At 43.1% G+C, this 17,881-nt stretch overlaps 1 protein-coding gene across 1 annotated transcript; it reads left to right on the top strand.

Annotated features, from left to right (window-relative positions):
* Positions 1-1,006: 1,006 nt before the first annotated feature.
* LOC133370689 (sperm protamine P1-like) lies at positions 1,007-17,384 on the top strand. Its single transcript, XM_061597340.1, has 10 exons — positions 1,007-1,078; positions 3,828-3,857; positions 4,039-4,065; positions 5,079-5,108; positions 8,220-8,249; positions 10,662-10,697; positions 12,771-12,803; positions 13,663-13,842; positions 15,778-15,824; positions 17,192-17,384. Exons 1-9 carry the CDS (start codon positions 1,010-1,012, stop codon positions 15,802-15,804), a joined length of 462 nt encoding a protein of 153 aa, XP_061453324.1. The 5' UTR covers positions 1,007-1,009; the 3' UTR covers positions 15,805-15,824; positions 17,192-17,384.
* The last annotated feature ends 497 nt before the right edge of the window (positions 17,385-17,881 follow it).

Genomic DNA, 17,881 nt, shown 5'->3' with positions numbered 1-17,881 from the left:
GCATCTCTAATAGCTGTTATAGAAAAGTCCAACAGGCTGTGGCCCTCAGTGTTAAAATGTTAATAACCTGGTTGTTCCACTTTTTTTGGTCAAGATTGCAGATTTGTCGTTTCTGAAGCATGTGTGTAGGTGCAGTTTTTCCTACATATTGGATATGACATCCTGGGTTTGTTTTTTGTTTTTTGCATTCAGTGACATAAATTATATTGCAGGACCTGCAGGTGATGTTCTGTTTGATGTAATATGTTCTGCCCATCCTAGTACTTTTGAAAGTACCTGTTTCTATGAGGAACACACAGGTGATACAGCATTTGGAGTGACAAGGATGAGATCCAGGATTACTGATAGGTGGCTTAAGCACAAAATATGTGTATCAGGAGAAATTCACAGTAATTTGTTAATGAACTTTCAGGAGGACTTTTTCTAAAATAAAAAAATCACAAACTGATGTGGAAATGTGGAGAACTGAGCTCAAGAGTGGAAAAATGAGAAACGGATAGAAACAGAAATCAACAGATTCCTAATAAAAGAAGAAGAAACAGAAATTGGCAGATTCCTAATCAGGGAAGATGTTCTCAGGAAGTGGGTTGAATGACCTTAGCAGCTATGTTTTGGCTTCAAAAAATAAATAAAACAAAAGATCAAAACAGACGTGACTGTGTCCAGCATTCAGGTGTTTATCAGAGCATCAAAGGAATGGCAGGTCAAGTACAGATTATCTGTGCCCAGGACAGAAGTACCAACAGCCACATCATGCCACGTCCAGGTGACCTTTCAATTTTTCTTTTGCTTGGATGCAGTGATGTTGATCCATATGGTGGTTAGGCTGATGCAATCCATCTCATGACCTTTCTTTAATGATAAAGCTATTATCCACACCCCTTTTGACAATTGAGCCATTGAGTTTTGGACCCACTGAGGTTTGCAAAGTGAAGTATAAATGCTGAGGCTTGGAACAGAGAGTTGATACTTCAAGAAGCAGTTCAGTATCTCAAAGAGTGAAGAGAAGATGACCAGCAAGATGAAGCTCTTCCCACTGGTGGCTGTTTTTTTCTTGGTGGCATCAGCACAGAGATTGGTAAGAGGGGACTAATTCAGAGTGCTGGGTTTCATGCTAACAAATTAGAAATTTCCAGCTAAAGACTTGGTGTTGACCTTCACTTGTGGAGGCAGTATGCTTCTGAAGACCAATTGCTGAAAATTGCAGGCAGAGAGAGCATTTTGTTGGCCACTGTGAGAACAGGATGTTGGACTAGATGAGCCACTGCCTTGATCCATAAGGTTCTTCTTATACTAATATTAAATTAGTATATGAACTTCAGCTTTCCACACCTCTTTAGCTGCTGGCCATGTGCAGCTTCCCTCTGTCTATATCAGGTGTAGCTCAATTACAATTCCCATCAGACTCACCAAGCATGGTGAATGGTCTGAGATTATGGGAGCTGTAGTTCAGCAACATATGGAGGACCGAAGGTTCCCCACACTTGATCTGTATCTTTAACTTGGGTTTCCTTGAGAAGAGTGCACAGTCATGCCCGTTCTTGCACTCCTGTGTTTGTCCTCTTCCTTCCTTTTAGATTTTGGAAAAAAACTGAAGGTTTTAAAAAAATAGGTTTGCAATAGTAGGCATAGGTAGCACCAGGCAGGCTCAGGATGGCAGCAGCATGGAGCTAATATGTTCATATGCATGTGAAAGTTGGGAGCATGGTAGCCCCTACAGAGGGAATTAGCCTGCAAAAGTTCAGGTAGGTAGCTCCAGTGGTTTTCATGCTAGATACCTTTAAAGTTTGATTTTTTTCCAAAAATTTTTTTTTTAAAAAATAAACCACTGTGAGTTCTCACTTATGCCCATTTGTATGCTCCTGTATTTGCCATATTCCTCCCTTCAAGATTTTGTTGGGGGGGGGATGATTTTTTTTAAAGTCTCTGGTGGGTAGCTCCAGGGATTTTCATGCTGTTCACCTTTAAATTTTAACATTTAAACAAACATAAACATTTTGTGTTTTTGAAATAGGGTAATTAAATTTGGAGACGTGGTAGCCCCTACACATGGTATTCCCTGCCAAATTTCAGAAGGGCTGCTGTAGGGGTTTTTAGGCTAGCCATCTTTTTAAAATTGCTTTTTCCAAGAAGGGATTTTTTTAAGGGACCCTGTCATATTGGGGCAGACTGCCAACAGCATTAGTGAGGGAGGGCTCTCAGGCTTACAATTTAAAAGACACAAGAGAAAAGGAAAATAGAAGAGAAAATAAACTGAGTTACAAATTCCTTTAATTACCAGCTGGAGTGGAAAGGTTCAAGGAGAGGCAGAGTCCAAAATTGCCTCTCTCTGAGCCTTGCCGATGGGGTGGCCCTGCCTCTACTCTCTTCCCTTCTATGTTGTACTAGACACAGGTATAAGTAAGAAAATCTTACGCCTTAGAAATAAAAATAGAGAAAGGGCCCTGTGATGAAAGTAGTGGTAAGGGTTCCATCTGGCAGTCTCTGAGGCTAAGAGGCCACCTGGGGTTCCTAGGACCTAAAGAGAGAGATTTCTGACATTATGTCTTTTCATATAGATCCAGACTAATCAGCCCTACCAGCACCACAGCTAGATTCCTTAGTGTATTATATAGAATCATAGAATAGTAGAGCTGGAAGGGGCCTGTAAGGCCATCAAGTCCAACCCCATGCTCAATGCAGGAATCTAACTTAAAGCCTACCCCAAAGGTCCAGCTGCCTCTTAAATGCCTCCAGTGTTGGAGAGCCCACCACCTCTCTAGGTCATTGGTTCCATAGTTGTACCTCTCTAACGCAGAGCTTGGAAAAGTTACTTTTTTGAACTACAACTCCCATCAGCCCAATCCAGTGGCCATGCTGGCTGGGGCTGATGGGAGTTGTAGTTCAAAAAAGTAACTTTTCCAAGCTCTGTTAACAGTTAGGATATTTTTCCTGATTTTCAATCCAAATATGACTTCCTGTAACTTGAACCTTTTATTCTATGTCCTGCACTCTGGGATGATCAAGAAGAGATCCTGGCCCTCCTCTGTGTGGCAACCTTTCAAGTACTTGAAGAATGCTATCACATCTCCCCTCAGTCTTCCCTTCTCAAGGCTAAACACGCCCAGTTCTTTCTGTCTCTCCTCACAGGGCTTTGTTTCCATTCCCCTGATCTTCCTTGTTCCCCTCCTCTGAATCTGTTCCACTTTGTCTGCATCCTTCTTAAAGTGCAATGTCCAGAACTGGATGCGGTACTCAAGATGAGGCCTAATCAGTATAATTTAGAGGGGGCTCAAAGGGGTGAGGACCCTGACATTTTCTGATGTCATGTCAGAGCTAGGGATGGGGAAAGAAATTTGATTCAGTTCACATTTAAAGCTGAATTTATCAAATTCACACTTTCTGAACCAATATGAGAACCAAACCACAGCCATGCTCTGAAATTTGCACTTATGCAAATTTTGCGTTGCAGTTCTCCATCCAAGGAATGTTTACAAAAACGTATATATTAGGGGAAAGTGTGTACAAAATGAATACATTGTTGAAAATTACATACAAAAATGAATTATATTAGGATAAATTGCTGGCAAAAAATGTGTACATTTGTCAAAACTACATACAAAAATGTATTTATTAGGAGAAATTTGTACTAAAATGCTGAAGACTTTTCATGGACATTTTCTTTTTTTAAAAAAAATCACAGATTTCTGCAGAATTGGGGAGAACTGATTTTAAGATCAGAAAAACAAGAAACAGAGAGAACGGAAAGTGACAGATCATTCGATCCCTAGATAGAACATATACCTCTGTTAAGCACTATGGAGACTGATAGCAATTTTCTCTTTCAGGATGTCGATAGTGTGCTCCAGTCAGCAAAGGTAAGTCTCTGTGGGCTTTCCACATTTTATTTTAAAGTCACCAAGCACTCTTTGACATCCAGTTTGTAAGCTCCTTGGGGGCAGAGACTAGCACTTCCTCTTCTTCTCATGTTTATTATCATTTTCTTCTCTTATGTAACTGCTAAGCACTGTGAAGATTGATGTCACTTTTCTCTTTCAGAATAAAGTGGTTGAGCCCGTGAAAGAGGTGAGCATCTTTCATCTTGCTCTGTTCCTGCCATGTATGGACTTCAACAGTACCAAAAACCTAGTTTGCAGAATAATGCTTTTGTTGGTACCCTTCCTTTAATTCAACTTCCGAAGATTGTTTTTTTTTTTAAAATCACCAGACTTAATGTTCTACCAAAATCAGAGGTTCTTATGGATTCAGACAAGGCAAAGAGCCTTTTCTCTGGATATTTTATTTACAGGCAGAAGAGGGAATACACAGAGTTAGGGATGTGATCCGCATTTCAGTGCTGATTCGATTTTCGTTCCGTCAAACTTCCATCCAGTACTGCAATCCTCTGTGCACATCGATATCTGTTGAATACCTGTCAGTCACGGCTCTGTGGAAAAAATAAAGCATTACACCTGGGGACACCATTGCTGTGGGTGGCCAAAACGTGACCATCAGCTGTGACCCAGGGTGATACGTCCCTATCTTTGCCCAAGTTTACTATTTATTTATTTGAATCATTTTTTATCCCGCTCTTCAGCTAAAACAGGCTCCCAGAACATTTAAATATTTATTTTTAAAAGAGAGACTTATTTTTAAAAGAGATAATCCTTGGCCCTCAGACTTACAATTTCCCTTTATCATGAAATCACAGAAGGCAGACCTGCTCAGCAAGAAGAGAAGCAATGCAAAACTCCAGCTGCTATGTTAGAAGAGGTCAGGTCTTCTGGAAACCTGAGATGTTTAACTGTCTTGCATCGAAGGTCTTGGATGCAATCCATAGCACTTCCCCCAGCAACATATAAATAGACAAACAGAGCAAAGCAACAAAGTTTTCAGTTTGTCCTTTGTCCTTGAGAATAAAGCAACAAAAAGCATCATTAATGCTTTCAGCATGCATTTCCAGTGAAATGTCTTTACCTTCATCTCCACCATTCCTTCTCTCTTCCCCATTACATTCCAGGCTAGTTTGTCAGCTCTCCTCCTCCTCCTCCTCCTCTGTTTGGCACTATGCATATTGACAGTGCAATTTTGTCTTTCAGGGCGTCAAAGGTGCAGTTGAGGTGGTGAAGGTAAGCATCTGTGGGCTTGCATGCTTGTACTCCGTATTGCCTATGACAATGCCGGCAATTTGCAGAAGAATTTGCTTTTGTTTCCTGCCTTTCTTTAACTAACCTTCCACAGAAAGAGGAAGGACTTCTATCCATATAAAAGAGTGAATACACCATTTTCCGTTAGCATTCTATTAGCAAGACAAAAGCACCTAGAGATGAGGGGGGATGATTCCTCCAAGACTGCTGACCTTTCTGGCCACAGAAGGGCCGCAAACTGGAACACAGCTGAATGGGGGGAAATACGCCCTTAAGTCCTTGGTGCACCAGAGGCTGGAGTCAGCGCTTGTCCCTAGGCAACCCCCTGTGCACTCCTGTACAGAGCTTGGAAAAGTTACTTTTTTGAACTACAACTCCCATCAGGCCCAGCCAGCATGGCCACCAGACTGGGCTGATGGGAGTTGTAGTTCAAAAAAGTAACTTTTCCAAGCTTTGCAGTCCTGTATCAGTTGAATTGCCATCATTCACCACTCTTTGGAAGAATGAAGCATTGCACTTGGATACTACATTGTACCAGGAGTGTAGCCCTGACACAGGGCCATCCGGGTCTGTCTTTGCCCAGTTTTATTTATTCATGTATTTATTTTTAATTATCCCACTCTTCAGCTAAAAATGGCTCACTGATCACAATTAAAAAAAAAAAAGATGAAGCCAATCCGGCACTCCTGCGCATCCCTGAACTTACTGCTGTTCTGCCTTGTCCTGCTGCCATCCACACTAGCTGTAGTGACGCTGATGTCAAGAGGGCAGCTTGGAGGCTCTGCCCTGTAGTGTATTGGGTCAGTGTTATTATGGCTGTGATTGTTTGAGTATGTCTTCAACCTAGTGTTCTTCCATTGACTATTTAGAGCTGCCTGAAAAACATATTCAGGCATGCCCCCCTTGGGTGTTTCTTTTTCCTATTCTCTTTCTTTTCTAGAATAGTCAGTAAAAAAAAAAGACAGGAGAAAACTCCACTCTCACTCCTGTGCCTTGCTAAGTAAAGGGAAGCATGAGGACTTAACATGTCCTTCTGCGTCGGCTACTACTGAGTGGCAGCCAAGGGCACTGGGTATCCCCCCTCCCCGGTTGTTGCCAAAGCATACTTTAAAAGCCAGGTCATTTTCCAAGTGCATTGTAGGCGTAAAGTGAGCCCAGCAGTTTCCCTGCCACCAAGATGGACTTTGAAAGTGGGAGTGGGAAAATGTCTCCATGTTCAAATCACACCTCAGTGGAAGCAGGGCTACTAAGGGCGCTTTGCTCTCATTCGGAGCAGCATCTACCCTAGCATTAGGTCCAGTGCTAGAGATGGTGGTGAAGGATATTCAGCTTGTCCTAATTTGCAGTCATTTACATGCTTCATTAATACCACCATATGCTTTGAAAAGACTTTGGCACAAATCTTTGCATTAGATTATGGTGCAAGGGGGTGATGGCTTGGGTGGCGTACAGACAGCTGCAGGAGATCTGAGCTATTTTCAGGTAGCCCTTCCTTTTGTTTCCTCCTGTTCACTGCCTCCCATTCTTACTCAGTGCCCCTTCACATGTACTCTTAGAATGTACATTTTGTACAAATCTTTGCACCAGATCATGGGTAAGGGTGAAAGAGGCATGCTGGAGAGTTCAGAAGCACTGTTCTGTATGAGAACAATTGCGCTGTGAGAGCTGGAGGAGATCAGAACTGTTTCTGAATAGCACTTTCTCCTCCTGTTCCCTGCCTGCCATTCTTACTCAGGACCCCATCACATGTTACTCACAAGCGGGGATGGGGGAGAAAATGGATTCATCTTACATTGAAAGACAAACCTACCTCATTCTTACTTTCCGAAATAGCAGGCAAACTGAAACACAGCTGTTCTTTAAAACGTGCAGTTCTCCTGCCAAGTGATGTGTACAAAAATGCATTTACTAGGGCAAAGCATGGGCTAGAATCAGAGCTTGGAAAAGTTATTTTTTTAGACTACAACTCCCATCAGCCCCAACCAGCATGGCCACTGGATTGGGCTGATGGGAGTTGTAGTTCAAAAAAGTAACTTTTCCAAGCTCTGGCTAGAATGCAAATATGGCTGGAACTAACATTCAAAACTGCACCATGCTGGGCCAGATTGCTTTGCAAAAATGTGTGTGTTAGGCCAAATTGCATGCAAAAATATGTATTCAGAGAAATTTGTATTAAAATGCTGATGAATTTGTATTAAAATGCTGACTTAATTTTAAAAAAATAATGTGGAAATGTGGAGAACTGAAACTGAGATCAGAAAAATGGGAATGAGAGAAACTGAAATTCACAGGTTATCTCTACCCATACATGAAGGGACAGAGGGTTGAAAGGGGCCATGGGGTTGCCCCTTGAGCCACAACCCCAGCATCACACATCTCTTCCTGGCCTCGCCCCCCACATTAATGTGGGTATCTGAAGCAGAGAAGCCTTTGCCCATTAACCTGTGTGTGTGAAAGTGTCCATAGGATTATGTGGCATGTATACCAGTTGACTGCCATCATTAGAAACATAGAGTTAGGAGGGATCAGATCCCTCAGTCCACAAAATTAGGGAAAAGATATGAAAAATGTTTGGGAACCAAAGCTTCCTAGCTTTCTGCTGAATATCACAAATTTGACAATGACACATCCCCTCCCCCAAAAAGATGCTCTTAAGCAAGCCTCAGATCAGGACCCATCCCTTTTGGTCTGCTGCCAGGACAACAGCGTCCAGGCAGGGCCCACGAGTTCTGACACTTCCCTTGCTGCCCGGATCTATGAGCCACTACTTTAATTTCCAACAAAGCCCATGATGTAGTGTCACTCCGGCATTGTGGGAAAATCCAGCGGCTTCCGGATAAACCCACCATGGCAGGCAGGCCTCCACCACTTTGTTAAGGGCTCCGTCAACACTGGAGCCAGCTGTGATCTCAGGCTTTGTCAGCACACAGTAGTGGAGATAACACAAACTCCTCTCCCTCAAGGATGGGACTTTCATACCCATCCAAACCCCACTGACTCAATGACTGCCCACAAAACCTTTGCTCGTCCCATGACTGGAGATGGAAAAGCAGAAATGAGTAACTCTTGTTTTATTTATTTTTTCTTCCTCAGAAAGGTGTTCTAGTCAAAAAAAGAGATTTGGTGAGTATGCTATAATGCATGATGTTGGCAAATGACGTACACACGCTGGCACAGACACAGCCCACGCCTTTTCAAGGGCAGATCCCCTGGTGACTGATGGCAGTTTCTCTTATTTTCAGAGCCTCAGATTGAGTTGTTCTTCAGTTTCTTTTCTTTAAATCTTTATATCCATATCCAAAAGGAGAGAAGGAATTTCTCCCTCTTCTATTTTTCACAGTGCTTTTATCAAAGAATCCACGAGGAAAGTCTGTAGCTCAATGGTAGAGCATCTGCTTTGCATGCAGAAAGTTCTGGGTTCAGTTCCTGGGCTCCTGCTGGGAGGAAGGGCGGGATATAAATAAAATAATAAATAAATAAATTCCTGGCATCTGCAGGTAGGGCTGGGAGAGAACCTCCTTGGAATCCTGGAGATATGTTGCCAGTCAGTGTAGATAGGGTGTTGTCATCTGGGGTCATGGGGGGTCATAGACCCCTTACTTTTTGAGGAGCAGAGTCTCAGCCAGGTTCCTGTGTAAGAGCCAACCATCATGAAAGGGGAGCGTGGTAGTCACTGAGAAGTGTCCTTGTTCTTTTGTGCTGATGGGATCCAGCAACTGAGAAGACTCTTATCAGTGGCTAACACACAGCCTCCCCTTTCATGATGATCAGCTCCAAGGGCTGTCTGTTGTAGTGGAGTGTGGACTCAGAGGCAACAGCAAGAGCAAGGGATGAGGGGAAATGTAAAAGGGGGTGTGGCTGTGAGGGGGCATGGTGTGGCTATCATGGAGGGACCCTGCACTTTTGAGTTGGCCGCTACGCCATTGACCATCGACTATACTGATCTAGATGGACCCATGTTCTGACTCAGTAAAAGGCAGCTTCCTGTGTTCCTATATGCTGTGCCAGTAAAACAGAAGGGGGCACAGGCAAATGAATGGAAACACTGCAGAATTAATTTGGAGAAATATTTTTAGTTAAAAGAGCCGGAGGGGAGGGATGCAGGGCTGAGCAAATCCAAGCTGGGAAAATAGGGAACCAAGTTCAGTGGAAGCTGTTCCCTGCCCTCCAGTGGTGAGAACATGAACCACCAGCTCAAACCTGTGTTGAATTAGGTGTGCTTCATCCCAGCTAAATCAATGTTTTGCAACTTCACCTGGATCTGCAGAGGACAGATCAGGTTGCTAGTGTGACCTTTCAGTGTCATTCACTGCTGCTTTCATTTCAATTTAGCATCCAGTAGGGATGGGGTTTGCTGCATAGTTCCGATCTGCTTGTATTCTCCGATAGTCCATCGCGGGATCCCGGTCTGCCCTTTTTCGCTGTTCTTTCTTGCTCTGGCACTTGCCAATTCAATCTGCGGTGTGTGCTTTTTGGGTGATTCGATCCGTGGGTTTTTGGCGGCAGGAAAGAAATTGTGTAATTTTTAGGTAGCTTACATGAATGATCACAGTCTTCTACGTGGTTTTTTTGCGGTGGGGGAAACATTGCATCATTTTTAGGTAGCTTACGTGAATGATCACAGTGTTCCATGTGGTTTTGCAGCAGCTTTGATTACAAAGATAATTACGTAAAATAGGTGGGGAAATTTGGGGGGGGAACTTGCCGACTGCAGCCGCAACCACAATATCCGTACTGATTACAACCACGGCTGGCAGCAAGAAATCAGTGCCAGTCCTAAAGAATAGCAAACTGTCAAAATCAGTCAGAATCTGGTACCAAGTCCAATTTTGCAGATATTCTCCCCCACCCCTAGCATCCAGTACACAGCATATAGCAGCAGAAAACATTTTACCATTTTTAATGTGCATTTCCAATGTCTCTCCCATTCCTCCAACTTATTGGTATGTTGATTTTTACTTTGCCTCTTCTCTCCTTCCCAGCATGCCCCATGCTGTTGAAATTTAGATTGCATGGAGAGAGAGAAAAGTCTTTCTCTCTCTCTCATAACACCAACTTGGAGCTGTTCAATGAAGCTGAACGTTGGAAGATTCAGGGCAGACAAAAGAAAGCACTTCCTCATGTAGTGAAAGGTTAAACTGTGGAATTCACTCCCAGAAGAGACAGCGATGGCCACCAGCTTGGTTGGCTTTAAAAGAGGATTAGACAAATTCATGGAGGATAAGGCTATTGATGGCTACTACCATCAAGGTATGCTTTGCCTCCACGGTTGGAGGCAATGCTGCTGAATACCAGCTGCTAGAAATTGAAGGAAGGGAGAGCGCTCTTGCACCTTGGTCCTGCTTGCAGGTTTCCCATAGACATCTGGCTGGCCACTGTGAGAATAGGATGGTGGCCTAGATGGGCATTCGGCCTGATCCAGCAGGCTCTTCTTAGGTTCTTATACATGCCCATGCTGAATAGCCGAAAAGTTCTTCTCTTGCATAACTCTATTAAGCACTATGTAGATGGATGCCTCTTTTTTTCCTGTTTCAGGAAGAAGTGGAAGATTTGCAGGACGTGGACGAAAGTGTAAGTATCTGTTACTACCACGTATGGACTATAGCGATGACAAATTCTTAATTTGTAGGAGGCGGCTTTTGAAGGTTCCCTTCCCTTAATTCATCTCCCACAGATTGCTTAAAAAGTTACCAAGCGTAAGAAAGGAGAACAGTATTTACCCATATAATGAAAGAGTAAATGCACAGTGTTATACTTGGGAGACGAGAGAGCCCAGAAAAAAAAAAATCTGAGAAAAAAGATTGCTGATCTGCCTGATAGAAAAAAAGGGTGAAACTTGGAGCACAGGAGAGTTGGAATGGGGAGAGACAGACCCTTTTGGCCTTGGTGCACCAGGATCAGGAGTCAGATTTTGTCCCCCTGGGCACTCCCATAGAGATTCACTGCTATGTTGGAAAAGAAAGGGTTACCCTTGGCAACGACATTGTGCTGAGTGTCCCAATCCACCCCACCAGACCCGACACAGGGTAATCTGGCCATACCTTTGCCCAGGTTTATTCATTAGTGTGAAGAATTCTTATGCCACTCTTCTGCCAAAAGAAAGAATAAGAAAGACTACCAGCTCACTATTTGGGAGGGACAGTGGATTGGGAGGGACTGGGAACACAATGGGGTTTACCTCATAATCTGGCCTTTAGGTTTTCCCGGGTGCCCTTCTATTCTGTTCACACTGAATGCGCAAAGGTCTGAACAGGAGCCCACATGCACGGGAACTTTGGGGGCGGGGTTGGGGACATGCTCCACCCACTCCTCAGTTTAAGCCCTCATGTGTTCAGGTGAGCACTTGAATAGGGCCTAAGAATAAATACTGGGGAATAGAGGGAGGGATGAGGTTTAGAATCAGGAGAGAAGGCTGCTGATGGATCCTATGGACAATATCCTGTTCCTGCTGGAAAGTGCGTTGCAAATCTGCATCATGCAGGTTTGCTCCCTAGACTCGTTGGTTGCTGAGTCCAGGTGGTTTGCAAGGTGCCATCTTGCAGGAAAGCTCCTTGCAAACCCTCTTCGTGCAGGTTTGCTCCCTGGTCTCCACAGCCAATGAGCCGAGGGAGCGAACCTGTACAGAATTGACCTCATTCTCTTTTCCCCCATCACTTCCCTGCTGTATGTTTAATTTGGGTTTATTTATCCTAACTGAACATTAGGCCCACCTCCTAAATTTATTTGGGAGTCACCCTGAGCTGCGGCGGGTGGTCTCCTGGTCAACCCAGGGTGGATTTGCCTTATGCCCCCTCTCCAAATTAGAGCCACAGGGCAGATAGGGGAGTCTCTGCACAGCCCTAGCAACCAACTGTACCATTGCGTTTGTCTCTAACAACAACAACAACAGTTTAGGCACTGCTTAATTTATACACTGCTTAATCTGTGAAATTCCTATGTGGTTTACATAAAAAATCAATAAGAGCATTAGAAAGAGGATAACACTTGACAGGATGCCTGTCCAGGAGGCATTAGAGTCAAATTCATTTAACAGCCTGAGTAATCTTGATGCACTAGAATGCCATGGCTCACTTACCTCTGGGATCAGAATACACTTTGCAATCCTGGGGAAGGGATCTCCACTTCATCAGAACAACAGGATTAGGTTATGAATTTTCTTTGTTTAATTAATTTTTTTTGCAAATTTAACAACAAACAGAAAGAAAAAGCAAACAAAGAAGAAAGTGAAATGAAATGAAATAAATATATTGAAGGTATAAAAAATTAAAGAAAAATGTGAATACTACTACTAATAACAAAAAGCCACCATCAGTTTACATTACAAATACCGTACCCATCAGAATACATCTTGAGTTAAGCATATAAATTGATGTAAGTCCTCCAGACATCCAAATAGGTATCCACTTGCAATTGTCATCTGTATGAAGTATATTCAAATGTAGCTAGGTCAATTAGGTCTTCAGTCTGTTACGTAAAAGAAGGTGGGTATTTATTCTTCTAGGCTTGAAGTATATCCTAGCAACCATAAAGACTCACAAAGTCCACTTTTGTTGTCCTACTGTTAACCCTCATACTACTGGAATATAGGTTATGAATTTTCTAATTAGACCTGCCTAGAGAAATCCATGTTTTTTTCCCCCACAGGCTGTGCTGGTGAATCCTCTTCAGCCTGAAGAGGTAAGTGTTGCTATGAGGTCTTGCATTTTATTGAACCTAATAATAAGTTGCAGGTAACAAGTCAGAGGTCCTGGCAATGAGTCATTGCTAGTAGTAGTATACAATTTTGTGGTATCTACTAGACTGCCAGGTGGTTCAGGTTCCAAAGTGTTATTCATGTCTATCCCGTTATTTATTTATGTCCCGTTATTTATTTATTTATGTACTTGTTTATTTATTTATTGTATTGTACTTACAATCTGCACTTTCCTAAGAATATATAAAGATGGAATACAACATTAAACAGCCATAAAAACATCAATCAAATATCAATAAATATAATGGCCAGTCTAAACAATGTAGAATTGGGAACCTATGGTCCTCCAAAAGTTGCTGGCTCCTATAACTCCCCTTACCCCTTACCGTGGGCCACACTGGTGGGAGCTGATGGGACTTGAAGTCTAGCAACGTCTGGAGGGCTGCACATTCCACATTCACACAATAAAAGGAACAGAATGTAGGCAAAAATTTCTCCTCCTCGCTACTCAGGATGCTAAGAATGGTGGATGGATGGATTTGGTCTCGGCCTGATTCAAGATTCCTACTTTTGTGATGCAGCTTCAGAAAACGTGTGCACAAAAGTATGGATGTCACCTAAGAGACGCATGCAAACTGTGCATTTTTCTGACAAATACACTGAAAGCCTGTATTTTATCTAAAACAAAAAAGCATATAAAATGCATACCATTTAAGTGTGGACTTTCTGTGCCTTCTTCCAAAACATCAACCCCAAACCTACGATCTTAGGACAATGAGATTGAGATGGGATGGAATTAGCACTCAGCCTGTCCCTAACAGTAACAGCTCTTTTGCTTTGTAGCTCCAGGAAGAGGAAGAAGTAGTAGTTGAAGTACCAGTGGAAGAGGAAGAGCAAGAAGGCGGCAGAGGCAAGGGCAAAGGGAAAGGGAAAGGGAAAGGGAAAGGAAGGGGGAAAGGAAAAGGAAAAGACAAAGAAAGAAAGGGAAAAGGAAAAAAGTGCCGAAAGAACCAGAGGAATGAGGTAAGTTTCTAAGGGCTGTTCTTTTCCATCTGTCCTTCCAATCCTTTTTTTTTTTTTTAATCTTGGACTCACTTTTCACTATCCAGTCTACATGACACTCACATGCTGGCCAATTATTTACCACAAAGGGGGGGGAAAAAAGAAAATTCTTCATTGGAAAAAACAAAGATCAAAAGAAAGGACATTTGCATAAAATTTGCACGTGCAAATTTATACATGCAACTGCAAATTTAAATGTCTTTTCTAGAAATATTGAAAGGAATACAATACATCTCACCATAGTGGAGAGTCCTGTGCCTGCTCAGTCGGCTATCAAGGTGCTCAATTGGTGATGAGAAACTTTTTTCCCCATCTCAGGGTTCATTTTCTTTAAACTGGTTTTGGACCAGACAGCCCTTGAAATAGAGGACTGCTTGAAATCTGGCATTGTCCTTCAAAGAGAGAACCGTCTTCTGTAAAGCAGGGCACATGGCCACCATACTGCTGTCCCATCTGATCTAGAGAAGGCCATTCGCAAGTGACCGGGTGGCCAATATATCAGAAAGTCTCTTGGATCCTCTCAGATGAATCTGGCTGCCTTTCAAGGGCAGCTAATAGAGGCCTCTTGCATGTGCCACTGCTGTTGGAGGTACATCTGGAGGCAACACATACGAGTGACTTCTATGTGGTGGCACCCTTCCGTGTCCCAAAATTTTAGACTTTTCCCCTCCTCTATCTGTGCCCTGTTGGCATTTTGATTTTGCTGCTTGTTCGATTATCTGTTTTCGTGTTGGCTCTCTTGGTTGATTTGCATGCTGTTGTTAGCCTTAGAATATTGTCGTTTTGCTGTACTTATTACTGTCTTCAGCTACCGGATTTAAGGTTGCTGCCCTGGGCTCCTGCTTGGAGGAAGGGCAGGATATAAATCCAAGAATAAATAATAATACAGGTTGCATTGGCCATTTCAGCTATGGTGTTATTTTTTGCACTCTTTGTGTGCATATAAGAAATGACTCAAAAATTGGGGAAAGGGAGAATAGAAATGTCAGAGAAGTTTAAGGAAGGGCTTACCTTGATAATATTATAAGGTGGCTGAGGGGTGTGTATTCTTCATTGTGTGGTGCTTCAAAGCCTTGCCAGCTGCCTGTACTTCCGCTAACGTCCTATACGTGGGAGGACCTGATGGCAGCCCTGGAGTCTGCTTGCCTAGTGCCTGAAATCGGGGCAGTGTTTTTTCCCATAAAGTCGAATGAACTTCCTTTTATCCTAAAGAACATACCGGCACCACTCTTGGGTACTCCACATTCAACCGCCTCAGCTGCTATCGCTCCTTCCTTGAGTAATACGTAATAACAGCCAGGGAGGCTGCCTAAGGATGCTCACTCTTTGAAGTCATTCCATAAGCTTGGGCAACTAAGAAGGCTGCAGAGGGCCATTCCTAGATGGTGTTTTTTATTTTTGTTTCTTTCTTACCAAGAGCACACATATATTCCGGGGATGACTCATAATGTTATTAAATGTGAATGCAAAATCCTGCTACCTCCTTACATTTCTCCACAGTCTCCCCGCCCCCGCCCCCCCCTCCGGAAAGAGGCGTGAGAAAATGGTGGCCTCTCTTGCCCTAGTGGAAGGAGAGATACTCAGAGGAGTTTGGCAACAGCTCTAATTGAACTGCAGGCTTTTCAAAGCCACTTTGAACATCTCCGTTTGGAGGGGGCAAATGGGAGTTGTTAGACATTTGATAAGAACTAAATAACATAAATCAAAATATGTTGAGTTCCTCCGGAAAAAGATATTCAGCTGAAGCCTACTTGGTGATGGGAAGGATGAGGAGGATTTTATTTAAAAAGAGAGGCTACAGGCACGAAAGCAATAGCAGTTAAGATGCTGTTAAACTTCAAGTCTTGCTGACCAGAGATAAAGATCAGGAAATACTAAAACCTGTCTTCCTTCTAGGAGGAAGGGGAGAATGAAGAGGAGTAACAATTAAGGGCCCACCATTGGTAAGTTCAGTAATACAGAATATGTTTCTTTTAAAAAACAACAGATTTGGGGGTGTTAGAGAGGGTCACAAAAACCTGTCGGCATCACACAATCGCACCAGGGGGCCTGTGAGGTCAGTAAAAATATGACTTAAAAAATAAAAAAATAAAAGAAATGGACAAATTTGGGGGGACATTGGGGCAGGGACCAAAACAACCTTTTGGTATCACAAAATAGCTGAGCAGTGAGAGAATGACTCATCCATCAGAAGTGGCTTTTTATACAGACAAGAGAGACCTGCTATGTAGAGGATTTTAAGGACAATCTGAGATGGATAATTGAGGGATTCCAGCAGACGATCAGAAGAAACAACAAAATTTATATATATTACCACAGAAGCAAGAACAACCCACAACCCAATGTGCTGACAGAGGACATCCCTTGCCAGCACTCCTCAGGATAACACAGTACACGTATTCAAGAGATTGTTCTCAGTTATGACCAGCTTGCAGTCTTTTCTAGACAGCTGCTGTTTGGCGTCTGGGCTTCTCTGGTGCAGGTCTCCCAGTCTGCCTGCTCCTCACTGCCATTCTGTCCAGTGCAGCACCCTCTTCTGTAGTTCGCCCCAACTGTCCTTTTTCAACTGTCCCTTCCCTACTGTCCATCATTCTCTCCTTAGGTGACCGTTACATAGCAACTCCTACCCCAACTTTCCAAGTTCCCAGCATTCGATTAACTTGGTGTGGGCTACAGCTGCAACAGAATGTTGCGGTATGAAGTGTTTCAGGATTCCAGCTACTACATTCTATTATCCTAACTCCCCATTTTCCTTCTCCCACAGCAGTCACTCAGCATTCTGTACCCCCTGACCACATGCAGAGCTCTTGGGCTGTTATGGGGGGAAGAGACCCCCCATTTAGGATTTTTTTTCTCTTAAAGGGTTTTTTTATTATTATTGTTCTGCAAACATCAGTGTTTCCCCAAGATTGCTGATTCCTCCCCTTTGCCCATGTGTGTTTGGCTACATAAGCAGGGGCACTCAGACCCTGAACAGTGGAAACAGAGAGAAGGATTATATGATTATTGCAGCAAGTGCCCTGAGTCTAATTCATGCTGACAATTCCAGACCAGTCATAAATGATGCAAAAGAGAGATTTCTTCTCTCCCCCACCACATTTTTCAGATGCAGAATTATTAATGCAAGCAATCGCATTTAGGTGGTCCTCAACATTGACCAGCATATCTCTAAGTTTTGGGACATTTGCGAATACTGTGGGGGTTTGTCATCACTTGCAGTTTAACATTTGCTGTAACATGTAGATGTATTTATATTTATATTTGTTTGCACTAATCTCTGTTTGTCCTTTGTTTTCTTTCTTTTTCCCAGCATCCATCTAAATTAAATTGATTTCTGAAGCAAGAATTGGCACCTAGCCTAGCTATCATCCTCCCTGCTAATCAGAGATGACAGATCCCATTATGAAACAATTGTGGCTGTGGCGGTGATGGTGATTGTCAGTTTCTAATGAATGGTTTGGTTTCTCTCTTGTTTGCTGGCTTCAGGAAAGCTTCAGGACAATAAAAACAGTATAGCATCAGCAGAGGCATTCTTGTCATATTTCCAAGGAGTGGTGTGCAGAGATATTTGTGTCATTTCATATTTCCATGGGGCACTTTCCCCCCCAGCAATCAGGTTGTTAAAGTTACTAGTCTTCAACAAAAACAAAATTTTGTCCGCCTTCCCACATGCACCTGTGTTGTGTCATTTGTGAGCCCGGGAAGGAAAAAAAGAGAGGGGGACCCAACTTTCTACAGCTTACTTCCTTGCTCGTCTGTGCCCGAACGTAACTGAGCAAAGAGTTCCAGGAGAGCATGTGTTCGCACAAATAAAAACCAAATGTTTCCTTCTAATAGCGGGGAACCTTTTTCAGCCCAAGGGCCATGTTTCCTCATGGCCAACCTTCCAGGACTGTATGCCAGTGGTGGGTGGAGCCAAAGGCCAAAGTGGGTGGGGCAGCAGATGTGAATCAGAGCTTGGAAAATTAACATTTTTGAACTACAACTCCCATCAGCCCCA

This window comes from Rhineura floridana, chromosome 15 (genome assembly GCF_030035675.1).
Source record: "Rhineura floridana isolate rRhiFlo1 chromosome 15, rRhiFlo1.hap2, whole genome shotgun sequence".
Taxonomy (NCBI): domain Eukaryota; kingdom Metazoa; phylum Chordata; class Lepidosauria; order Squamata; family Rhineuridae; genus Rhineura; species Rhineura floridana.
This window is presented reverse-complemented; position numbering and strand designations above follow the sequence as displayed.

Excerpts from the sequence above, each read along its gene's own strand:
- LOC133370689 (XM_061597340.1), top strand. The coding sequence starts at position 1,010 with ATGACCAGCAAGATGAAGCTCTTCCCACTGGTGGCTGTTTTTTTCTTG. Across the intron at positions 1,079-3,827 it reads TGGCATCAGCACAGAGATTG|GATGTCGATAGTGTGCTCCA; the intron begins GTAAGAGGGGAC and ends TTTCTCTTTCAG. Across the intron at positions 10,698-12,770 it reads TGCAGGACGTGGACGAAAGT|GCTGTGCTGGTGAATCCTCT; the intron begins GTAAGTATCTGT and ends TTTCCCCCACAG.